The sequence below is a fragment of the Calliphora vicina genome, chromosome 3, assembly GCF_958450345.1.
Source record: "Calliphora vicina chromosome 3, idCalVici1.1, whole genome shotgun sequence".
In the NCBI taxonomy this organism is placed as follows: Eukaryota; Metazoa; Arthropoda; class Insecta; order Diptera; family Calliphoridae; genus Calliphora; species Calliphora vicina.
In genome coordinates this window covers 21,627,290-21,654,314 of record NC_088782.1, presented here as the reverse complement: position 1 = coordinate 21,654,314, position 27,025 = coordinate 21,627,290, and the positions used below count along the sequence as shown (strand labels likewise).

Sequence of the window (27,025 nt, the reverse complement as noted above, 5' to 3'; positions counted from 1 at the left end):
TAAAACATAAAAGTGGCTATATGTCGGTAAATATTGGTCCAAATGCAAAAAGGACGATCATCTGTGATCACCTATATTTTCAACCAAAAATCAATTTTTTATATGAAAATCAAGTAGAACATAAAAGTGGCTATAAATCGGTAAATATTAGTCTAAATGGAAAAAGGATGATCTTCTCTGATCACCTATATTTTCAACCAAAATCGAGTTTTAATATGAAAATTAAGTAAAACATAAAAGTGTCTATAAGTTGGTAATCACCTACATATATTTTCAACCGATTTATTTTTATATGAAAATAGTTCATTCAGAATTAATTAAATTCCCATACTTACCTTAACGATTTTGTATAATTAATTTCTACAGCTATTAAAGACATGTTTTTAAATAATTTTTTGTTTTCTTTTAATAAAATATACAAATTAACAATAAATAAATAAATTACAATAAATACATGTAAAAATATGTATAAAAATAAATAAATACTTAATAAAACTTAAAACAATTTTAATAGCACTTCAACTAAATTCAGAAACTCATTTGGTGAAATGTAACCACAGTTTCATTTTACAAAATGAGGCCCTATGTTAAATCCTAAAATTTGAATTAAATTCAGCTTCTTCAAATTAAAAACTTTAAAATACTACTAAAATTGACATTATGGTCATAAATTAACAGCTTCTAATTAAAAATTTAAATAAAACTTGAGAAAAGTATGGCAAATAACAAAAGTATGAAGTCATTTGCCTTATTCTTCCAAATCAAAGTTAAATTATCAGTTACGAGATATCAATTTATGGCCATCAATTAAACAATTTCATTAAATTTATATTTTTAATTTATAATTTGTAATGTTTTGTGTTTTAATAAATAAAACTTAATGTAATTATACAAAATTTCTTATAAACAAAAAAATAATTCAACTAAATTAAACAATATTGTGGCCTTTTAACGGTTTCATATTATGTTTGAAACAAAAATTATTATAATTTTTTTTTAATTTTTTAAAAATAAATTTTTACAAAACATTAAATTTAGACTTAGAAGTTTTCTGTTACAACCTAAACAAAATTTTTAAAACAAAATTTACAGGGTTTTTTAAGTATGTTTTCAAACAACATTCACTAGATAAAAAAAAATAATTCGAATTCAAATCCATTCCTTTTGTCAATCTGAATTAATTCACTTTCGTTGCCATTGGCTACGATATGCCATATATTGTGGATCGTATTGTTGTGGTTGTGGCTGCAGGGGTTTGGGTTGATAGCTATCGGTTACCGAATCGTAGGTATTTTCCGTGGAATCCGTTTGCAGAGATCTCTTCCAATAGCCGCCGCCACCACCTCCGCCCGCCGATTCACTCCAGTCATCGCCATGGTCTTCATAGTGATGCTGATGATGTGCATGTTCAACATAAACAACCTGTCGTTAGAAAGATTTATTCTTTGAAATAAAATAACCCAAGGAAATACCAAAGATACCAAGTGTATGTTTACATAAAAAAGGTTTCGCTTTTTTTCGATTTGTGAATTGGAAGAAGGGATCTATTTCATTCCATTCCGGTGTATAAGTAGTTATAGTTAGAGAATGTGTAAAAAGGCGATTTTGTTTCAAAAGGGGGTGTGTAGAAGAGTGGTAACAAACATTTTAGATTTTTATTAATACGAATTTCTTTTTTTTCTTCTATATTTTACATTAAATGTTAAGTATTAGAATTTCGTAACTGTTCAATATTTAGTAACAACTATTGTTATACTACCTATGAGTGGATTACTGGAATTTCTATAAACAAATTAGTAGATTAACAGTTTACATTACAGTCTTTGAAAAAATGTGGAAGTTTGTTAAAAACAAAGTATTTAATTTTAATACATTCTAAAATTTTCATAACAATTTCGGTGCCATTGTAGACCTATGAAAAAACTTTAAATTAATAACAAAAATGTTTATATATAGGAAATTTAAGACCCTTGTGTTTCACTGTGTTTAATTTTTTGAGTCATGGAAATATAACCATATATGGACACCACTACGTGATAAAAAACCAACAAAAAAAAAGACCCGCGCCTCCTAGTTTTGCCCAAAGTTATGCTCATTTTTGATCATTTAAGATCATTTTCTCAGGCTCATATGTTGCAAACAGCCCTTGTCATAAAGAACAAAAGTTGTGAACATATAAAATCAAAAAACTTCATCTTCAAGATCAATATCGCAAAAAACTTAAAAAATACGAAATCATTTTTGTAAGCTGCCTAAAAGTATGCTTTAGTTTATAATAATTTAATAGTTTATGGCCCAAAACACTTAATTCCTTATATTGACCTACCTAAACGGTGTTAAGAATTATTTCTAGGAAGTTCATATGTTCTAGAAAGTTGTTTATTGAGATCTTAGGTACATTTTTGTAGTTGATTGTTTCCTTGAGTTTTGAACGGTTTGCTACCTATGACCCTAAACAGGGGAAAAAAGTAAAAAATCGATTTTTTTAAAGTTTTTTGAGATTTTGGTCTTGAAGATGAATTTTTTGGATTTTTTTATATGTTCACAATATTTGTTCTCTATGACAAGGGCTACAACTTTGCCTCAGAGAGTAAATTAAAATTCCGAACTCTTTGCAAGATATGAGCCTGAGAAAATTATCACTTTTAAGCAGAAATGATATCGAGGCCCCAAATCTTTGGGGACCCATAAAAAAAAGTGCATGAATTTGGGCAAAACTGGGAGACACTGGTCTTTTATCACGTAGTGGTGTCCGAGTATAGTTATTTTTTTTCGTGTTGCACTGTGTTTAGTGTGTAAAATATGTTAAAACATTTGTATTTTTATTGGTGCAGTACTTTATCAGGATTGCCGCAAAATCAACATATTTATGACTACTCAAATAGTATTATGGCGGATATTTTTAAGGAAGCTAGGTGAAATCATGCTTATTTTCAATACCAAAAAAACGTTATTATAACAGAGAGTATTTGTGGGCAATTTTTCAGCCAGCTAGCTCCTTTAGTTTGATTCGTAACGGCTGCTTGCAATATCCATCATGTTTATAAACATTTCCATCGATATAAACTTCTACATATCAACAATGTTTATAACACGCTCTTATTAACATTGTTTATAAGTATGACAACATTAACTGTTAGAGCTGCTAGGAAATGGCTGGATGTATATAAATGTTAACAGCGAGATGCAGAGGGGACAGTGTACACAATTCGCTGTTATAGTTAACATTAACTGTATTACCAGTGTGTTTTTAAAGTGTGTAATATAAATGTATGTATTAAAAGAGAGAGTGACTATTTAAAATGTTGTATAGATTTTAATAAAGAGTTGATACAATTTTCAAACAACTTCTCGCAATTTGCAGTTAAAATAATCCGGTTTATTTAAAGGTAATAAACCACAGTTTTTTAAACGGAAAAACGTAACAATATTTATTCCAGTCCTAAATTCAAAAAGCAATATAATCTCGAATACCGAATGTGTATTAAATACAACATTGAGAATTACGACGAGCCTTTTCATATCTATCACAAGTTCCAAAATAGGTAATTTTAATCACGTTTATTTAAGCTTAGAATTGTGAAAATTCGTTCAGTATATTGAAAGTTTTATAATGAATTCCTTTCGAAACCAATTTACTTTAGAACTTCTATGTAAAACTGAAAAATAATTTCAAATTATTTGAAGAAAATGCTGCAATTTAGTCAGAAAATTTTTACAAACAAAAATATACAAAATGATCTTAAAACATTAATAAAACCATTTCTTTAAAATCACATTAAACCAGAATATTAATAATACCAAAATAAACAAAAACAAGTGTAATAACCAAATATTCTTTTTCAAAAACTGTGTGTGCGCTACCCAGTTAATAAAACAAACCATAAAAAATTTAAACAAATAACGAAAACATAAAGAATGAAACATGGAACTAAAACAATCATACCTTCTGTGGTACACCACCACGTTTAACATCAATCCAGAAGCGGGCAATATTGATCAGCAGACCAATAAGAGCAATGGCAAAGAATTTTATTTGTAAATGGGCACCCAGCAATTTCAGCAACAATTCGATTTTGGCCTTAAGAAAAGAGCCCAAAAGCATCAGTTTCATTAAAGCCTTCTTCTTCTTCTTTTTCTTGCCGCGAGTCACTGTTGGGACAGAATTAGAAAATCAACAAAATAAAAAGTTAGTTATTGGGTTCCAGGAGAAAAAAAGGAAATGCTTAAATTAAAGAAAAATCAAAATGGGAGGTTTGTGGTGTTTGTTAGTAATGGGTGCGTTTTTTAGTGCGTTTAGATAGAGTAGAGAGAGAGGAATAAGCTTAAAATTAAATTTTTACATAAACAATTAACTAAACTAAGCTACTAACTAATTGATCTATGAATGGAATTGTATTTTAATGATAAAATTTTGTGTGGCATGTGTGTGTGTGTAGCATGTCGGTAACAATGTGTTTGGTGCTTGTCTGTACTACTAGCCACCTGGTGTAAAAAACGGGAAATAAAGTATTTTGTGTTGAGGTTTCTAATTTACAATCCAAAAAAAAGTTGATTTTGTATTTTTAAGTGTAATTTTTTACCTATTTCCTATTATGCCTGTGTTTGAGTGAGTTCATCGATAATGCAGTTAAGGTTTAAAACTTCAATTTGCTGTAGAAGGTTTGTAAATAAGATATTGTAGACACTTGGATTCCTAATAAGTAATGCCAAGTTTATAGTCGTTTTAATAAAGAAATACTGAAAACAATTAATATCTCAAAGGCTTTGATCAATATTGATCAAAGCTTAAACTTAATAACAAAAATACTGAAAACAATGAATATCTCAAAGACTTTGATCACATCATATAATTAACACAGAAGTGGGTGAATTTACACAGACAATTCAAGGTATTAAAGATTTTTAGAAGAACGTCTAAATATACCAAAATTTAATATTCGAAAATGAGGAAATTGAAATGAACAATTATGTATGTAAACACTTATTCAGTAACCTTTCACAATAACAAATATTTAATATGAGTTTGTAGGTCAAAATTCAACTTGAGTTTCCCCGAACTACTACAATCAACTCACTCAATTTTTCTCTCTAAAAAAACCTAAAAAAAAAATCAAAAGAAAAATAAGCAGGGGGAAAATGGCAAAAAAGCAATTAATGACAAAACAATTTTATGTGTGTATGGAAAAGGTGCAAACAAGTTATTCAAACACACACCTCCATTACTTCTACCATATTTCATTGGATGTTTTTTCTTGCGCTTTCCACCCACATCACCACCATCCAGATCGACCAATTCTTCGAGTAAACCCAAGCCGAAATGATCCGAAGCCGGTTCTTGTTCGACCACAAACGTAGAAGTAGCGCCGCCATGACCTCCACCATGTTGACCCTTCTTTCGTTTGCGTTTCTTTTGTTTTGATGGTTTGATTTTCTGGGCAAGTGGCTTTAACAGCTGTGTCGCTCCATGACCATCATCATGATGCTGAGATGCTAATTGATGTTCTAATGGTTGTATGATCAATAGATTAGCAGCCTGTGTGCCAACATCATGTTGGCTGCTGCCCTTCTTCTTTTTCTTTTTACGTCGCTTATTGCCACCTCCAGGTTTCTTTAGCTCTTCAACGGCATCGTTATTTTCTTGATCATTATCTTCATTATTTTCTTCTCCCTCTTCGATTTCTATGAACTCAGCATCATTGTCATTATCATGGCTAAGATTATTTGAATTTTCTGCTACATTGTTGCTATTTTTCAAATCTCCCGTTTGCTGATTAGCATGATCATTGTTTTCCTGTTCATCTTCCTCCTCTTCCTCTTCTTCGTCATCATCACCCTCTTCATATTCTTCAGCCTGTTCTTCATTTTCTTCCTCGTTTTGTGTTTGGAAAGTATTTTTTGTATTTTGTAAATACTCATATTCACGTCCCAAAAATCTGCAATAAAATGTTGGAGTTTTTAATAATTAATTCATACTTACTAAAGTTAATTAAAATATTTTTTACCCATCCATTGTTTCGGCCAAATACTCTTTCATATAATTGGTGCCAATTTCAATTTTCTTTAAAATTGTCGAAGGTTTTTCTTTGCTCAGAGTTGTGGTGTCACTGTAGCCACGTCTCTCCAAAGTGGAGTTCAATTGTCGATCGGCTTCAGCTGAAATTAATATTAAAGTGACGAATTATTTTGATTTTAAAATTTATTTGAAAACAATATAATATTTAAGGTTTTTGTTAAGTTTTTCCCAATAAGTATTTTTACTAGAATTAAAGTAGAAAGCAAGTATAATTCAAGCCTGATTTATAGTCAAGTAATTGAATTACAGTTGCATTAAACTTTATTTCAATTGTATTCTCCAGGAAACATAAATTCAAGCAATATTTTGTTTGAAAAATATTTAATTTTTCAAATATTTTTCAAGTTTAAAATATGATTCAAGTCAAATTCCAGCAAATTGTTCAAGTGCTTGAATTTTTGGGGGTTTGGTGCTTATTGGGGTAGATCTAATTTTTGATGTTCCATTCGTTATGTTGGCTAAAACAAACTTGTGGCTCTTGATATTTCCAAGGCATTTTACAAAGTCTTGCCTTATTTACCAGTACCTAAATCTATAATCTTACTGTTATTTTTAGTTCAATGGGGCTATCCATCTAAGGGTATAGAGTGGGCAGAGGTATCTACATTCCTGAATTTGGGATAAGATTGACCTTTAGACTCCCAAATGGATGTAGTATTATTCAGGCCGAGGTAGATGCCATTAGGAGAGCGGCCAACTGGCTCAGATATTACAGGATATCTGGTAGGGATATTCGTATATATACTGACAGTAAAGCTGCAATCAAATCCCTGATTGGTGTTTGTACAACATCAAGTATAGTCCAAGAATGCCGGTCGTCCTTGGGTACGTGGGCACATAGATAACAAAGGCTGATAACTTGGCGAGAAGAGGAGCATCAATGTCGGAAGATGAGATAGACTTCCTATGTGGCATTCGGCTGTCGACGTGTAAACAACGGATAAATAATACATACTAGGAACTTTCCCTAAAAAGTTGGGGCAATGAATCCACATGTGCTATTACGAGGATGATATGGCCTGCGTTGGACTGTAAACGCACGTCGTATCTACTTGGTTTACAACGAATGCAACTTTGCAATATGGTGGCGATGATCACCGGGCAAGAATTGCGCTGTCTCGCCATGACTTCTGCAGGAACTGTCAAAATGAGAAGGAGGAAGAGACCATCTTACATTTCTTTTGTAATTGTCCGGTACGAATTATCTGAGAAGGAATTAAGGTAAAGATGCCTTCATTAGGAAGAGCAGATGGTTAATAAGGCCGGGCATGCAAATGACACCTCATAGTGGTATTGGTCTGCGCTCTTTTGGTCTGCGCTCTTGAATTCTTCTCTCCTCTAATCCTCTAACTGCTATCTATAATTTCCCTTATTAACTTTACTCTTATTTAACTTATCGCTCTCCCTCTTCCTTTTCTTCTCTCTCTCTCTTCTAGTCTTTATTTTCTCTTCTACAGGTAACACAAGGGGAACAATTCCATTGAAACGACGAAAGGCTTTGGTCAGCTACCTGTGAACCTAACCTACTGTTTTTTTTTTTTAATTTATTGTTACAAATTTACACTAGTGATTTGAATTTAACGGTTGGTAGCAACTGCCATCGTGTCTATAAACATTTCCATCAGTAGAAGCTTATACTTATCAACAATGTTGATAACATGCGGCATTGTTTGAAAGTATGGCAACACTGAATGTTTAAACATTAACTTCGAAAGCTCTAGAATTCGAATATAGTAGTTGTCCGTTAAGATCATTGTAGAAGGTTCACGAAAGATGGCGTGTGTATAAATAGTGGCAGATGTTGCAGTCGTTAGTTCATGATAGACGCTGTGTAAATAAGCATTAACTGTGTGTCTTAAAGTGTGCTGTATTTCATAGTGAATTCTTGTACATTATAAAGTGTGTCTGTATTTCTGCGAATTTATAAACGTTTACAAAAACGCTGAGTGACTATTTAGTTCTATTTTTGTTGTACATTTTAAATAAATAAAGGATCTAATTTTATCGAACTAAACGACAAACGTTAAAATAAAATTCTATGGAAAATATTTAAGTTTTAAACCCTTTTCCCAGTAATCTTCATACAAATTGCTACGCTTCCAAACGTTTCGTTTTATAAAATGAGGCCCAAAGAGTATGCAATCAAAAGTATCCCGTTTATTTAAAGGAAATAAACCAACCAATTTTCTATTACTGCATTATCATCTACGGTATTACCAAACATAGAACTAGTTCTCGGCAAATGTGGAAATACCTTGGTATCAACAACATTTCAACTTCGCACTGTCTCGCCATCTTGTTTAGGGATGCTCTACACTCCAGTACCAGATCGGATGTCGTGTATACGAATACGTAGGGAATGTATATCCGTCATATCCTATGCCATTTTGCGGTAATTTTTCTGCAAATATCTGTATCTGAAGAAGACAGCATTTACCGGGTAGTCTGAAAGACATACAACCTATTTTCAGCAACTTCACCCTTCGACTTTAAGTTGTCTGATAAGACCATTAAATCAGTGTTTGGGTGTGCAGTTTTTGATTGAGGACTATTGTAAATACAAGTTTAGCTAAACTCTAAATTAAACTGCCTCAGAATACCAAAGCTTATCTATTATTTTAGAATTTGTTGGCTCCTTTTAAATAAAACTTTATAACTAATTTTCATAGATTTATATCTTGAAAACATTTACAAAAGTTTTCCAGTATTGTTTAAGTGAGACATTAAAAATCATTATACAAAATCTATTATTTTTAAGCATAATTTCAAGTGCCATAACTATTTTATGAGTCCACGTGTTTTTTTTTCCATTTCGAAACCCACCTCTCTCACTACAAAACGATGTTTTTGATTGATTTATGAAGTTTTCAAACTGTAATTGTTACTATTTTATTGTTTAACCACAAAAGCAGCTTGTTTAGAAAAAATAATGCGAAACAAAAAAAACTTGTTAAACATTTGAAATGGTCTGTCTTTTATATATTTGTGCAAGTACTCGCACTCGTTCATAATAACCAAGATTAAGTGTTAAAAATACCACAAAAAACATTTAAAATAAGTGTCTTATTTCAACAAAAATTACATAATATGATTTATATTTAAAAAAAAACAAAAAATGAGGAAAAAGTAGTAAGTTTGTAATAGCTAATTAAATTTAATAAATTGTGTTCATTATATATTTATGAACTTACCTTTCAACTTTTGCCATTGAGTGTGTAATTCACCATCCCAAATGTCCAATAGACGTGCCGATTGCTGGCGTGCACATGACCAGGGCTGTTCTCGTATGGGACATAAAACTAAATCTAAATATGGCGAAACTGCTGTAAATACAAACAAAAATATTAAATCAATTATTTGGTTTCTGTTAAAAATTTTAAAAGAATGAAAGAAATTTTCTTTTTTTTTTCTGGGTTTGAATAAATTTTTAAACCGTGAATTGTTTTGTTGCGCTTTGTTAACTTAATGGTTTTTGGTTGTTGAGTTAAATTAAATTGTAATGTTTAATAAATTAATTATAATAGAGGCATTCACTACAGTTTAGAAGTACTTAGGAGATTTAGAAACCTCTAATAAAAGTTAATAAAAATAAAGTGTGTAGCTTCCGTTAAAAAAATGTAGTTTAATTGTATTATTAAACTTAGTTTAGCTTTTATGGGAAAAATTTATGCTTAAACCCAATTATTCATCAGGCTTTTTAAGATACAATACAATAATATTGTAATTTTGTTTATCAGCAAACTGTTATTCAAATGAAAAAAGCCTAAAATTGGAGGTTAAAAATGCAATACAAATACAACCACCATAAATAATGTTGTTTAAATCACCTACTTATATAATCTACACGGAAAAAAAATCATATCTAAATAAATTGCTATAAAAATTATATAAATTGAACATTGAAATTTATTCCCAATATTTTATAATGATACATATTATTAAATTTTTACCTTTTAAAAGCGATGGTTTATTTCCTTTAAACAAAACGTATTCTTTTAATTGCAAATAAAAGTATTTTTTAGATCACTAGTTTTAAAATTGTAACACCTCTTAATTTATTTAAATTTACATAACAATTTAAATAGTTCCTCCCTTTTAATAGAGTTAATATTAAGTCTTACAGCACCTACGATATACTGACTCACTCTAGAAGTGTCATGAATAATCTAACGCAAAAACTAGATTAAAATGTTCTATTTCCACAAAAATGCAAAGGATGTGTTCGGTACAGGTTTCCTGTGATGGCTTGGCCAGATTTCAGGAGCTCATAATAGATAGGACCTTTTTGGTCCCACCAACATTACATTTAACATTATCTTAGCGCCATGGATATTTGGCTTTGTTGTCGATTCGGCTGGTTTGGCGGGCTTCAGAAAAAATTTGATATTTTTGAAGCAAAAAAGACTTTGTTGTTTACACTATAATGTTCAATAACTAAGTGAGAATAAATGACAGATATGTACCCTTCAAAATTACTTATAAATAGTTAAAAACAAAAACCGCGTTCGAAAGATACGCCATCTATTGTAAATCTCTAATTTTTAAGTCATATCTATATATATAAAAATGAAATGGTCCATGTATGTAATGTCATCACGTGAGAACGGCTGGAGCGATTTGGCTGGTTTTTTTTTATTCGATTCGAAATTTTCAGGAGATGGTTTGTAAATTCTTTTTTTTTGTGAGTCCAGTCAACTGTAATAAAAAAGCTCCCTAAAGTATGCTTTACAAATTTAGATATTTTATTTGCAAATAAATAAGAACATGATGGTGTCCGTGAGTTGGAGAAACTTGTAGAACTAACATTAGTAAATGCTACCGGGCGAGCCGGGGCGATCAACTAGTACCCAATAAAATAGGGAAATATCAGAGTAATCGATCGACGACATTCAGACAGGTGGTTTCAAGGGATCATCCTTGTCTGCGTACAATCTTAAAAATGATCCTGGTATTACAGATGTGTGCAATAAGAGCGATGCACTGATAAATCTCTTGACCCCGGGATCAATTTCGGAAAACATCTTGATACCCCGATATCCACTAGAAACCAACTATAGAATGTCTCGTAATCTTATTTATAGATGCCCTGAATTCAACAACTAGATTAGATATTGTGAAGACAGCTTTAAAGGCTACCTGACTTTCGGTATATATTCGAATATTCTCCCTGTATATCCGATAAAACCTCAGGCATTTTGTTGTAATTTTCACATCTAAAATCTTCAAGCTCAGATGAAAGATACAAATGTTCTAGTTTGCGTTTTATAAAAGCCCCCCTCTCACTCCCACCTTCGACTTTAAAGTGTCTTAAAAGTCCTTAACATATTCAAAGAGAGTGTTTAGCTCGTTTTTAGCTTTTTAGCTCGTTGACACATTAAAGAATGATTTGGATTTTCACTAGTAAATGTTGTCCGAGAGTTTACCAAGACAACATTGGTTCCATTTTCCCCAGTATCGATGTTTTGGGGAAAATTTGACAGCAAGCTCCTTAGCCAACAGAGATAATTATGGCCAAATAAAAGTGAAGCGAACGAATGTTGACCACTCGAATTTGGATTGAAATTGGAATTTTCCCACATTAAAAACTTTCGTACGATGGAGCACAATGTCGGAACTTTAAGAAAAGTAGCTTTGAGGCTAAAGCACTCGGCCCACCGCCCGAATTGAAAACTTAAAATCAACTACATCTCCTCTATAGTCATGGGAAATATCCGTTTAGAAGTTACAGATTTCGGTTGCCATACATAATCGACCCATTATTTCCCCTACTGTGCGGATCTTTCGTTTGTCGATGTAAAACAGCAAGTGATTGATTTTGACATTTGAGATGGAGATAGAAATTGAGAGACCAAATTTCTATGAAGTCGTTTTCTATTGACTGTCATTCGCATATAAGAGATGTTAAATTGATTTATTTAGCTTAGTAAGAAATGGAATAATCTACCGACAAAAATCCGTTCCTCTCGCTTCTTACACAACCAAATTCAAATTAACTGTTCAAAACAGTTTTTCCTTCAACTCAACTTTAAGATTAATGAAAACTTAAGCAGCGATATCTTCTTAAGGATCTAAGAAACAAATAGTTTAAGAACTTCTGATCGTTACAGTTCATAGTTTTCATCAATATTTATTTGATTTGATCATGACTTCAATAACTCTCTACATCATAATTTTTACTCTTTGACACACATGGGAAATTTGCCTACAGTTTTTCTATAATATGAGCTTATAAATACAAGTAAATGTTGCAAGAAAACAACTGTGATCGCAAACTGCCTTAGAAAACCACAATAAATAGTTGTTTGAATTGTTTCTATAAAACAAAAAAAGTTTGATGGGAAACTTTTAAACGGGAATTTAAATAGATACGTCGCTTTTTATTTACAATATCGGATCTAGTTTGTTGCTTTTAATATCAATGGGAAATGCTTTCACTAAAGAAACCTTATACAAACAATAAATAAGAATCTTAAAAGTAATATTAAAACTTATTAGTCTAAGAAAATAAACAATCAAACATTGTAACATTTCACAAATATAAAACTCATGTAAATTCATTAAAACAGCAATTAAGATGACCTTGTAGCAACTAAAGACAAACTAACGAAATTATTTAGTCACGTTATTAAGAAAAGTGTTAGAAATTACAAATAAAAAACAAACAACAAAACTTTTCCTTAAATAAATAAAATTAAATGAATGAAGTAAGTATCTACAAGTACGTGAGCAGTACTTGTAGGACTGTGGTTTTGTGTGGCTTAGTGAATGAATGAACATGGTTAAAACATTAAAATAGACAAACCATTGTTAAAAGATCCTCATTAATTTTCCACCCAGTAGTAAGTTTTAGCTGGTAGCAGCATCAGCATTTTAACTGCCTGACTACTATATCAGCCTACCTTGTTATTGGTTGAAGATTTTTTAAGTTTAAGTCAGGTTTTGTTTCTTTCTAAATAAGTGTAGTCGTATGTTTCGTGGGTTTAAAAGTCAAACAAAACTGACATCTAACTTGGTGGAAAATACGAGTGAACCTACTTGAAGGCTTCTTTTGTATTTATGTGTTACAAGGAATTTGTTTTTTCCTTCTTATTTTCTTTTAGTTTATGTATCTTTTATTTAACATCTTGGTTTCCCATGAAATGTCATCATCATTTATCGTGCTTGTTTATTTTTTTGTTTGGTTTGTAATAGGAAACATCATCCTTTGGAGAGAAATTCAAGTTCATGTTTTGTCAGATTTGTTGACAAAATTTTCTAGTCATATATTTTAATTTCACTTTCTCTGTGGTAGTTTACGAGTAGCGCTATTTCGGATGAATCTATTTTCTTAAGTTCAAATTTAAAGATGTTAATGTAAACAAATTTATTTAAGATGTTGCTAAATATTAGTTTTAAAGGCTGTGTAAAAGAATGGTCATCTTAAATTACCAAAAAATCGATTGCAATGACTTTGTTTTGCATTACCCCTTGCATGATTTGGACCAAAATCCTTGAATTACTAATATCATGTGATTTCCTGCAATATTTTCTATACATTTTACACATAAAACTCTATTTTTATGTGTACTTTATTAGCTCCAAATAGGGGTTTTATCCCGGGAATTTTTTTTTGCCAATTTTTCACTACCCGATTCCCGGGATTTTTAGTCGGGATTCCCGGGTATTAAAAACTGACGAAACTACAAAGAAAACATGTTAGAACTCTATTTTTTTTAAAAAAAAAGTGAGAAGTTTATTTTTTATAATTTTTCGCTTATATCTCGGCAACAATAGACCACTTATTTATTTGGGGTTTTTCGAATGAACATTTAAAAAGCATATGGAAAGCTGCACGATCTAGAAATAATGGTGAATAATCTTCAATGTCAAGATGGACCAGTGGGAATTATACCACAAACCTCTAGTAGAACAAAGTCCCCTACTTTTAATGGCGGCACACCATTTGGTAATTTGAAGTATAGAATTGATTTTGGCCTTGAAAGGAAACACAGCAATAATCCTTGGTAACAATGTCAGCTTTATAATGAGTGTGTTTTGCAGATGTTGTATTATAAATATTCACCTTTGAATCCAATAATTTGGAAATTTTCGATAGCAACATAAATTCTATCTCTTAACTATTCAGTTAAATTGAATTCATTCCTTTTACTAAAAGGATTATGAATTTTTTTTTTAATTCATTTTGAAAATGATTAAAAGTTAAATAAAACTGAATGAAGAAAAAACATTTTAACTCAATTTGTAGTAGATTTGAATCAACAAAAATTTAATCATTCAAAGTTTGAATAAATTCTGTTATTAATTAACTTAATTAATTCAATTTAAATAAAGCCTTTGAAGGAAGCTAACGAATTAGATATTGGGAATGGATTTATGAAATGAAAGGCTGACAATTTTTAATTACGGATTAAGATTTTAGTGAATTAAGCTCAAATTGAATTAATTACTACTAAGTTCTATATTTACAGTATTATTATATATTTCGGGAATAGCCGGGTACTCGGGAATGTAGAGAAAAATTTTACCGATTCCCGGGAATCAAAAAGGTCGGGAAATTAAAAACCCTAGCTCCAAATCATATCGAAAATTGTATATACAACACTGTATTGTGTCTTCGCTACCTTGCTTTTTGTGTCTTAGCTAAGAAGTATTCAATAAATTCCAAAGATGATGTAGTAAAGAAGACACCCTAAGAAAACAAACATATTCTGGAGACCACCAAACTAATCAAGAAAAACGAAAATCATAAAACTTAATGAGCAACTGAAGAATGAACAGAACCCCATGGCAATAGACATACGAAGGCGAAAATAAGGATGGTTAGGCACTACAACATTATTGTCAAACTATTGGATACAACTTTCTGAGAGACCTGAAAACCAGCTAATTCATAGGGATGTCTGATCAAAGGGAACTATAATATACATCAAGCGAATAACAATGGTTAAAAACCAAAGTAAAGCATTTGCTGCGGACCCGTATATAACTTTAAGTTGGCTATATAGTTTTCAATTTGATAGTTGATAGCTGTTATGTGATTCGCCAATTACTCATGAATAGGCTTGTATTTTAACAATGCTTACAACCTGTGTAGAATGGACCCATTCTGAAATTGTTGTTGAATCCAACAGGGAAATTTTGTTTCGGGATGAATCAAATTTTTAGTTGTCTTCATCAATAAGACGAACGATTATGCAATTTAAGTGTGGGAAGCATCGCTGTATTATTTTCTGTGGGAATACATGAAATCTCTAGTCAACTTGTCATAATGATTGACAACATTATGAACTGCTTAATAACGATATATAGAACTGCAAAAATTTATCAATAAATTGACCTATTATTGAAGACAAAGATCGACCTGGCCAGCCAAAAAAGTTTGAACACCAAGAATTAGAGGCATAACTCCATGAAGATTGTTGTGAAACTAAACAATAGCTTGCAAAATCATTGGCAGCTACTCAAGCAGCAATTTCAAAACGTTTGTGAGCAGCAAGATTCCTTCAAAGGCAGTGAAATTGGGTACCATACGAATTGAAGCCAAGAGAACTTGAAAGACGATTTTGCATGTCCGAAACAATGCTTGAACGCTATAAAAGAAAATTATTTTTGCACCAAATCATTACATGCGATGAAAAAGGGATCCATTACTATAACGCTTAGCGTAAGAGATCGTGTGCGACACCAAAGCCAAATTTCCATGGCGCTAAGGTAATGCTCTGCATTTGGTGGGATCTATCTACTATTAGCCCTACCTATGCACCCTATTTCTAGCCCAGATCTTGCCTCGTCCAACTACTATTTGTTTCGATCGATGCAGAACGATTGTTCTGGGATACGCTTCACTGCAGAACAGAGTATCCGAAATTGGCTTAATTCGTTCTTGGCCTCAATAGATGAACAGTTCTTTTGGCTCGGAATCCATAAGTTGCCAGAAAGTTGGTAAAATGTCAATGGAAATGGCCAATACATTGAATAAATTTATATTGTTCAAATGTTTCAAAATAAAAGCTAAAAATTTCGCATTTTTAAGTCATACATCCAATACAAGCCAACAGAAATCCTATTCCAATAATAATGCAAAACATATTATCCAAATAAAATCAATTTTATTTCAATTGGCGTTCAGTCATAAAAACTTTCAGATTCATCCACTAACACACCTCTCAGCTTGTTATCACTAATTAATTGTGATCATCTGCCAATTCATAATGAACGTGACCACTAATTAATTGTAAACAATGGAAAACAATTTCTTTGAGTGTACAATACACTAAAATGAGTGTGTTAAGAAAAGTAAATTATTATTTTATTGTACTAGTAGCTTCTCATTATTGGGTGTGAGTTAAAAACAAAAAATAGAAAACAGAATAATTGAACATGCAATAGTAATTTTCACTTTATTGAATTTTAATGCCAATTTTCAGTTTTCTATTACTCTGTCTGACTACTGGCAGATTTGTTGGAAATTATTTTCATTTCTGTAACACTATTAAAATGCGAATTAAGTTTGGTTAGACAAACAATAAAATACTTTTAATAGATTTTATCTAAATGGAGAGAAGATGCATTTGAAAAAAGTGTTTAAATTTTGTTTTAATAAACATTATACAGTGGAATTGATTGAAAACAATGAGAAGATTGATTAAAGACAACAATTATAGTTTAATTTTTAAAGCCAGTTATATTCTAAACCAATAAAGTACTTTCAATATTTATTAAATACTTTCAAATTCTAAATTTCATTTTATAAAAAGCTAATCTATGAAAATCTATATATTTTTTTTTTAGCTTTACTTTTGTAAAAATAGTTCATGTTTTATGTCACAGTAATGTGCATTAATGTTGCACATTGCTTTCCAACCTGCCACAGTTTTGTGTTTTTCTAACTAGGTATTTATAACCCATAAATAAGTTCACAGTTACGCCCAAACAGCAAAAATATTAAACAAATCAATCATATAAAAGAAATAGTCTTGCCCTTAAGTACCCATAATTTATTATTTATTTATGAACTAAATATGCAAATGGAGACTTTCACTACTTTAAATCGTAGACCAAAGCTAAGTCAACTAACTGGAGTTGTGGTCAAGTGTAAGTACAAATACTTGCATGTAAGTATTTGTACTTGCTTTTGTGTGGCAGGTAACTAACTAGTGGTTTATTGATTCAACTAATAAATAGCACAAGTATTTGATTAACTGTTAAAGCCAACCAAAAGCTGTAACTTACATTTTCTTAATTTAAATAAAACTGCTTACAAATAACTGTAAGATTTGTCAACCGTTGGTTGGTTAAATTGAAAACTTTAACTAGGCCTTATAAATAATGTAAAACTTTTATAATGATTTATAGAGTTTAAGTATGTTTGGTTTTATTTTCTATAAATAAAGTAGGGAATTCAAAATGTTTACGAGTATCAAGAATTCATGAAATTAGTGATGTATTGTTTTTCAATAAATTAAAGTTTAACGGGTTTTCTCAATCAAATCAATATAAATGTAAAATAAACAGAAAAACTTATTTAAAATTGTTTAATGATTAGGTTCGTCTATAAAATAGCCCACACATTTTATATGTCAGACATAAAGGAACCGTTTAATTTGAAAGTGACATAAATAACTATTTAAGAATTTTTTATAATATGCAGATTTTATACTGCTAATTAAAAGTTTTTGTAATTGTTTAGTCTAAGCTTTTATGGAATTGTTTATTCAATTAAAAAAGTTGATTTTTTTTAAATTTCTGAAATTTGAAATTAAAATTATATAAAAAAAAGCTTTTATTTTGAAGATTTGTACAATATAAATTTATTCAAAGTATTGGCCATTGTTAGCTATGATCTTTTCCCATCTTTCCCATTTTTTGAGGCCAAGAGCGAATCAAACCAATATCGAAGAGAGCGTTCTGCATCGATCGAAACAAATAGTACTCGGACGGAGAAAGGTCTGGACTATAAAGCGAATGAAGTAAAACTTCCCAACCACTTCATTCTAAATTATTTTTAACAAGTATTGCCAGATGTGGTCGACCGATGTCATGATGGAATATTACGGTTTCATGTCTCTCCGCATATTCTGGTCGTTTTCGGTTAATGCTCGCTTCAAACGAAAAAGTCAGATTTCAGCAGCTCATAATAGAGAGGACCCTATTGCTCCCTTAGCTCTATGGATATTTGACTTTGGTGTCGATTCGACTGGTTGGCAGGGGTTCACATACGATCTCTAACGCTTCGGGTTATCGTAATGGATCCATTTTCGTCGCAAGTAATGATTCGGTGCAAAAATGATTTTCTTTTATAGTGTTCAAGCAGCATTTCGGACATGCAAAATCTACTTCAAGGTCTCTCGGGTTCAATTCGTATGGTACCCAATTTCCCTGCCTTTTCATGATTTCTGCAGCTCTTAGACATTTTGAAATTGCTGCTTGTGTAGCTCCCAATGATTTTGCCAGCTCTTGTTGAGTTTTATAACAATATTCATGGAGTAATGACTCCTATTCTTGGCTGGCCTGGGTATCTTAATCTTCAGTGTCAAAATCATTCTGAACCGAACAAACCATCTCTCGCACGTTGAAACCAATGGAACACATTCACCATAAACTTTGGTAAGCAATCAGTGAGCTTTAGCCGCACTTTTTTCCAAATTAAAGAAGTAAAGCAAAACTTCTCGCATTTGACAATTCGTTGGTACATAATTCAAAGCTAAACAAAACAAAAACCGCTTTCAAAAGATCCTACATCTATCGTAAATGCCACATTTTTAAGTCATACACCCAATACTTCAGCTCCAACTATGAAAAATTTCATTAAGATGTCTCCAATCGTTAACGAGATATTAGGAATATTTCCAAAATAAAATCATTTTTCGGTTTTTGTTCTTCATGATTTCTGAAACGTTTTTTGATCAACATTTATTTCATACAAGAGAACAATTCAAATATATTTAGAAAATTGTAAAGTATACAGCAGTCGTTTTCTTACTACTGTCAGTAATGACAAAAAGTACCATTAAAAGTACCAATATTTCGGTTTTTGCCCTGCTGAATTTTCAAAATCTATTTTGACAATAATTTATCTCACAGAAATGTGACTTAAACTGTACGAACCAATATTATCAGGTACTTCAAAATAAATATAGATTCAATACAGATTTTTTACGAAAAATCGAGCACAAGAAACTAATTGACCATAATTCAAATACGTTTAGGAAATCATACAATTCATATTTCAATACTTAGTTATAAATCCAAAATTACAATGTTTAGAGTACAAAAATGATTTGCGCTACAATCGTTATCACTTTAAACAACAAAAAAAACTATCTAACATATGTTTATGAATCATTTTTATTTAATTTACATGTGTGACTTTCTCTACTTTCCTTCGAAATATACAAAACTAGTATCACCAACTACTACTGATCGCTTGATTCATACGCAATACATAACTATTTGTACTGCGATCAACATTTATGATCAAACGCACAAGTTCACCACCAATAAGAAAGAGGTGGTTGGTTGGTTGGCGGTGTCTCTAACAATAGATACCATAACAATTGAACAAACAATTTCATCAAGTTTAACCAGATTTTTAAACTGATAGATATGTAGATAGTTAATTGATTGATTAGTTTAGGAAATCCAAACAATTTCTTGTATTAAAATCAAAACAAACTAAGTAAATTAATACAGTAGGCCATTTTGTGTTTCACTTTTCTTGAACATTTTAATCATTTTGTTTTCTTAATTATATAGTTTTAATGTTAATATTTATAAACATGTATTTTTGAACAAAAATGTGTATAAAAAAATGTTTTGTTTTAATTCTTAGAATATGTCTAACAATATAAACGATTATATTACGACTATTTGAGCATATTGTACATATTTTTATGGTTTAGTTTTTTTCATTCTGCCACTAAGTGGGTTTTTAGTTTTCACAAACAAAAACAAATACTTAACTAAAATAAAGAGACGATAACCCAATTAAAAAGGTTTTTTAACATAGTTTTGGTTGCCTTTTGTTTATTTGGTTTTATATACAAGTTTTTGTATTCAAAACAAAAAACGCGTAAGTACCTTGAGGCATTTAATGATCATAATACATTCAACACCTTAAAATTTATTAAAAGTTTTTTACACCTCTTTCTTGTTTACATTAAAAGAATGCTTAAAAAAAAATATTATAAACAACATTATTAAATTACTTGCTACTAGTAGTAGTAGTAGCAGTAGTAGTTTATTTATAAACTTGTAATTTACATGCTATTTTTCTGTTTCAGAGGTTTATTTCCAAAAAAAAGTAGGCAGTTTGTTCTGCATTTTGATTTTGATTTAGCTAAATGCATGTGAGCATAAGTATGATTACTTTGTTGACATTATTTACTATAAATCATGCCATTGTACTTAAATTTAATTAATTTGTTCTAAACACAAAGTGTTACACTTTTCCAAAACAACACTACACACTATGTAAACTAGACTTATAAATTGTATAACAAATGACATACAAACTTAGATTTTGTAGTTTTTTTAATACCTTGCTTCAAAAGAATTTAGTTGTAGACAGGTGATTCTAATGAAAAGAAAGTTGCCGTAGGTGTTTCCACAAGTTCTAATCGTGAGATTTCCGTATTACCGGTTTTTTTGGAATCGTTTTGTAAGTTCTAACAATTACCAGTTCTTGTTACTAGTGAAAGTGAACTAGTAAATTATGTTATAAACACTAAATAAGATTTAAAAGGATTTACTTATATGTCCCAATAAGTTTTGAAGTATTTTGCCCCGCTTTGGGTAAGTCAATATAACCAAAACTACAAAAAAAAATAATTTTTCGTTTTTTTTTTTTGAAAAAAAAACTCGGATTAAAAACTATTTTTCCCGATTTCCATCCTTTGTAGGTGTGAATTACTATGGCGTAATATATGTCGGTCTTTTGAAATATCTATCATTAGATATCCATATTGTCTATATTAATGCCTAGATATAGATTTAAAAAAAAAGATAAAAAATCCAGCTTATATCTCTGCCATTTGCTAGGTAAGACTTCTACTAAAATATATTTGAGAACAATTCAAATATACTAGCATAACCCGGTGCACTTCGCTACCCCATACCCTAGTAAAATTAAAAAAATATGAATGGAAATACGAAAATAACACATACAAAATTTGAGAATCTCTCAATTACAGTTCACTTGATATTCGAAAATAACTAACTAATTTTGTATCAGAGATACCACTCCACTGCCCTATCCCACCCATTTTTAAACCTTTTATGTAAATATCAAGCTTTACTTTAACTTTTATTAATAAGGGAGGGGTCATTGCTACTAAGCCTATCATGCTTAGCTAAACTTTGTTTTTAGCTAAGCTAAGTAGAATGGTAATAAATTGATTGATACAGAGTTTAAATTCTTTAAGAATTATAGTTCTCCAGATAATCAAAATTAATCATTTACTTTGTGCCACTGTGCCAATCTGTGTAAAATTGTAAGAGAGCTATGCAGACAAAGTTTGAAGAACCTTGCAATTGCTACTTTGTATGGGAGGTGACCCACCTCCTTTTCCGACATCTCCCATTTTGTGTGCTATGCCCTCTAATCTAATTCCGTCTATATTTAGCTAAACTCCGCACAGTAATAAGAAATTAATTCGCTAAAAGTTTAAACACGTGTACAATTATAGTTCTACAGATATTCGAAATAATTTATATACTTTGTATAGGTTGTGCCACGCTTACTATTCCAATCCCGAACAATTTCAGCGAAACTATGCAAAATTATAAAAGAGCCATTTAGACTAAGTTTGAAGAATCTTGCAATTATAGTTCACAAAATATTGAGAAATAACTATTTACTTTGTATGGGTGGCGACTTACCATTTTTTCCGATCCGTCCCACTTTTGATTAAACTTCATGCAGTGATAACTTATAAGTAATTGATTCGTATGAAGTTTGAAAACCGTCACAATTATAGTTCTGCACGAATTATAAAATAACTATTTACTTATGTACAATTAGAAAATAAAAAAAAACCTTCAAAATATGTTTTTGTGACTTTAAATTACTAAAATATTTTTCTATGTTTTCTAAAACAACTCTCACTTAAAACAGAGCGAAATCAATACTGTTTAATTGTTTCTCTTATTTACAACAACAAATTGGACAAACATGCATTGCTTTGTTTACTTTTTAGATTAAGGTTCACATGTACACGTTTTTTCATATGTGTTAGTAACATCTTTAAACGCTTATAACTCCTAAAAAACTGAACCGATTTCGATAAAATATATATTCTGCACTTCTGTGAATAAATCCCTTTAAAATGGTATATTTCTTGTCCAAATTGAATGTATAATGTGAGCTTAAAAGGGGTCTGCAAAAAGTACCATTAAAAGTACCAATATTTCCGTTGAATTTTAAAAATCTATTTTGACGAAAATTCATATATCTCACAGAAATATGATGTAAACTGTACAAATCAATATTATCAGCTGTTCCTATATAAACATGGATTCAATACAGAGTTTTTATGAAAAATCGATTAACGTCATGTGATCACTAGAAAGTCACTGACCAAAAATCTAATCAGTAGTGGTTTTTTGCTTATATCTCAGCCATTTGTGGGCCAACTTTAAATAGCAAACGAACCGGAACTATAGCGGTTATATTGATGTATGAATCATGTATGCAAGTTATTAGGGGGCTACGGAAAGTTGATTTCAACATACAAACGGACAGACGGGCATGGTTATATCGACTCCGCTATCTATAACTATCCAGAATATACTACAAGATGGCGCAAAAGTAATCCTCCTATCAGAAAATGCTATAAATTTTGCGATTGGCCCCTAATGTCAGTTCTGTTTTGACATTTGTGTAGTAAACACATGCGAAATACACGTTAATAAACAATAGCTACACTGTTCCAGAACGCGGAATATTGCTGACTATTTATTTGACCAATAATCGGTCGGTGACTTCATCAAAAATAACCATTTCCATCTTAGCGGGTACGTAAATAAGCAAAATTTACGCTTCTGGGGCACTGAAAATCTGCGTGTAACCCACGAAGAGCCATTACACCCGCTCAAAGTCACTGTATGGTGTGCTGTTTACGCTGGAGGAGTCATCGGACCTTTTTTCTTCGAAGACGTCGCGGGCCAAACGGTTACTGTGAATGGTGAGCGCTACAGAGCAATGATGAACGAGTTCTTTTTACCGCAACTTGATGAATTGGGATTGGAAAACATGTGGTTCCAACAGGACGGTGCAACGGCACACACTGCACATGCCACAACCGATATGCTGAAGGATGCATTTCCCGGGCGCCTAATCTCCGGTTTTTGGCGATTTGCACTGGCCAGCAAGATCGCCTGATTTGACCGCTCCAGACTTCTTTTTGTGGGGCTTTTTGAAGTCGCGGGTTTATGTCAACAAGCCTCAGACTCTTGCAGCTCTTAAAGACAATATCCGTCAAGAATATGAGGACCTATCGCCGGAAGTTTTGGCCAAAGTGACGAAAAATGCCATAAAAGGACTCAAACTGTGGCGGCGGCCATTGACATGACATCATATTCTCGACTTGATGTAAAAAAAATTAAAAGACCAATTAAAAATAATCCACAAGAAGAATCAAAGTTTTTCATTTTTTTTTAATTACAGCCAAAAAACATCGGAAGTTTACTTTTGCGCCACCTTGTATATGTGAACATTATGGGGTCGCAAACTAAAAAATTTTGAAATTACAATCGGAATGACAAACGTATATATACATTTGCCACTCTTGGTGAAGGCTATAAAAACAGAAAATTCGCATCGTTATTAATACTTTTTGCTGTTAATTTACTCCATTTGTAGTAGGTAACTTTTCTCCTGCTAAAATAAAACAATACAATTGTATGTAAAACAAGTAAGAAATAAATATTTTCAAAATTGCTAATTTGGATTTACAAATGATTCGAGAATAATATTTGATAAAAAATAGAAATACAGATTTTCTCAAAACAACATCAAATTAATTTTTTTTAAATTTTTTGAAAAACTTTCAACAGAGTAAACGTCAGCGTAAATGTCAAAGTAAAGTGAGGAAACAAACAGTTTCAAAAATTCATATTTTATTTTGAGTTTGAAAATGTTTCGAGAATAATACAGTTTCTCAAAACAATCTCAAATTTATTCCAAATTTTTAAAAAACTATCAACAGAGTAAACGTAATTTTTCCAAAGTATTTCCATAATTCCATTAAAAAATTTATCATTCTGTTTACAAAATATGGCCTCAATTCTAAACACTATTCATTAATTTATTTATTTATTCATTCATAAAGTAAATTAGCATAACGTCAACATAATAGATTAATTTCTAAAGAGAATGAAAGAAAAAGTTATCTAACAAATTTATGTATTTATTTCCATTGATATGTATATTAGTCTCAAACTTAATCAATATTTTGCATGCAAATGCATGTTTGTTGTCAGTAACACAACATATGTAAATTTTGAATTATAGAGCATTTTTTAAACGCATATTTTGTAATAATTATAATTATTAGGGCATGAAAATCTCCGCCTACTTTCAATTCTAGTAATTTTTCTATTGGAAATACTTCTTCTAAAAGAACGTATAAATGCATAATTGTTGTCAGTAAGTAACCCAACATAAATTTTCAATTATTGAAATCTCAGCCTGTTTTTAATAAGTTGAGAACATATTGAACGTATTATCAAAAACCCTAAGCTTATTGCAATCAAATTACAAAACATTTACGATTTTAAAAACAAAAATCGCAAAAAAACGTGTTTACAATATTTATGAATAAAAAAAGTAAAAGTTTACTAATAAAAAAGAAACACGAAACAGGAGAAATTTATAACTTGCAAATAAAAAAAATCCAAAACATTTTATATTAAAAATAAAACAACAGCCAAACCAAGCATCAAATCAAAATTCGTGGAAGCCAAACAACATTTGTTTTTTAAACTTAGATGAAATTCAAAGGCAGCAAAACAAGATGCAACACCGCCAACAGACAGACACTGACCATCTTTAGGAAACTTGTTCAATGAATTTTCAATTTCATGAATTGTTTAAACTAACAAAAAGTTACAATAAAAACATAATAAATAACTTACCATTTCTTTGGCGTTGATATGGTTGTTGTTGGAATTGTTTTTGTGATCCATAAAAACTTCGGCTGCTGCGGGTACTGGGTATGGGACTCCAACTATAAACAAATGGCATTAAGACCAATAATGACAATAAATTAAGATGCCAGTCCATTGTTGCAGCCAACTAAAGATGTTCTCTGTTTATTTAATATGATTTTGTTTTTGTATCTTTTTCCTCCTCTGCTGTAGGCTGCAGATTCTTTCTAAAGCACTTTGAATTTACAATTTAATGTTGCTGCTCTTGCTTTGTATCTTTAAGCGTTTCGTAACCGTTAGTTTAATTGTCATTTAACAGCAAGAAATTGTGAAAAAATATTCTTTTTATTAAAACCAAACATTTCAAAATATAATCAAACATATCACGTTTTTATTAACGGTTCTTTGATTTTCTTTACATTATTTTCAAATTCTTATTTTTTATCTGTTTTATTATCAAAATTGTTTTATTTTTCGTTTATTAGTCACTTTGTTTTTTTTTATTATTAAATTTCACTGATTTCTTTTGTATGTTTTTTATGTTTATTTTGATTTGAGTTGTTGTCTTCTTCTCACTGTGTTACATCTTTGATCGTTGATCGCCACAGATGACAGTGCTGAAATTCGTTTTGTATTTGCTGCAGCCACTGCCGTTTAATTTAGATCCACACACCACCAAGTTCAAGGTAAAATTAAGCCATGACTAGCATACGTAAGAAGTTTTATACCGGCGTTTAAACATGCAGCGCCTTCATTAGCCAGACCTGGCTTAAGAGTGGTTTTTACCATAAACCAAGAAGAGCAAACAACTTTGGCTTAAGAGCACACTAACGTTTTAAGGTAAAACAACTACAAAACTTTGTATAAAACTCTCTTGTTTTTAAAGTTTACTAAGAGCAGTTTACAGTATAGGAGAAGGGGGGGGTTAAATTTCAAAATTGTTCAGCGTTCTAGTGTGGTGTGCTTAGACATGCAAACATACTTGCAACCTCAAACTAAGGAAAGTTATGTTGGTGTTAGCTTATTTACACTTTTTTTCAAAAATAGATTTTTATCTATGCATTTAATAAATCATATTTAATGTTTCTTTCTTAACTCTTTCGTTTTTCATGCCATAATGAAAATTTTCACTCTAATGAAATATTTTCAAAGAAATTATTAAATTCTTTTATTATAAAAGGCATTTTATATTCATTTTTTGCAATTTAAAACTGAAATTGAAACATTTTTTAAAAAAAAAAATATTTCATTCAATATAAATTTGCCTTAAACACTTAAGTGCCTTACACAGTGGTTTCGAAACTATTTATTTTGGTAATAATTCGGGATCACATAAACGATTCAAAATATCCCAATGAAATTTCAAATATTCAGTAACAAAATTTCGAAAGAATTAATTCTAAATTGCATTTTTGAAATCAAATTAAATTTTATCTTTTAACTATTCCGTTAATGAATTAATTCATAGGCCTAATTCCTTTGAACTTGAAATTTATTGAATTCATTCGTTTGATTACACAGTGCAACACGCACTGTATTATAAAGTTTTTTGAGATTTTGATCTGGAAGATGAAGTTTCTTTGATTTTATATGTTTACAGTTTTTGTTCTTTATGATAAGGGCTACAACTTTGCATCAGATAGTAAATCAAAATTCCGAACTGTTTTCAATATATGAGCCTGAGAAAATGATCACTTTTTTGCAAAAATTACACCGAAGCCCCAAATCTTTGGGGGCCCATAAAAAAAGTGCATGACTTTGGGCAAAACTGGGAGGCGCGGGTCTTTTATCACGTAGTGGTGT

General features: G+C 30.8%; 1 protein-coding gene across 1 annotated transcript; it reads right to left on the bottom strand.

Annotated features, from left to right (window-relative positions):
• Positions 1-1,182: 1,182 nt before the first annotated feature.
• LOC135955338 (putative histone-lysine N-methyltransferase 1) lies at positions 1,183-25,358 on the bottom strand. The gene is made up of 6 exons (XM_065505692.1): positions 25,211-25,358; positions 9,268-9,399; positions 6,006-6,156; positions 5,218-5,936; positions 3,947-4,152; positions 1,183-1,422 (listed from the first exon to the last, which is right to left on the bottom strand). Exons 1-6 carry the CDS (start codon positions 25,356-25,358, stop codon positions 1,183-1,185), a joined length of 1,596 nt encoding a protein of 531 aa, XP_065361764.1.
• Between the last annotated feature and the right edge of the window lie 1,667 nt (positions 25,359-27,025).

What these genes read in the sequence shown, in the direction of transcription:
- LOC135955338 (XM_065505692.1), bottom strand. Translation starts at nt 25,358, where the DNA reads ATGGACTGGCATCTTAATTTATTGTCATTATTGGTCTTAATGCCATTT. An exon ending in ATATCAACGCCAAAGAAATG is followed by an intron (nt 9,400 to 25,210) that starts GTAAGTTATTTA and finishes TTGTATTTACAG; the next exon opens with CAGTTTCGCCATATTTAGAT. An exon ending in GTGGTGGTGTACCACAGAAG is followed by an intron (nt 1,423 to 3,946) that starts GTATGATTGTTT and finishes TTCTAACGACAG; the next exon opens with GTTGTTTATGTTGAACATGC.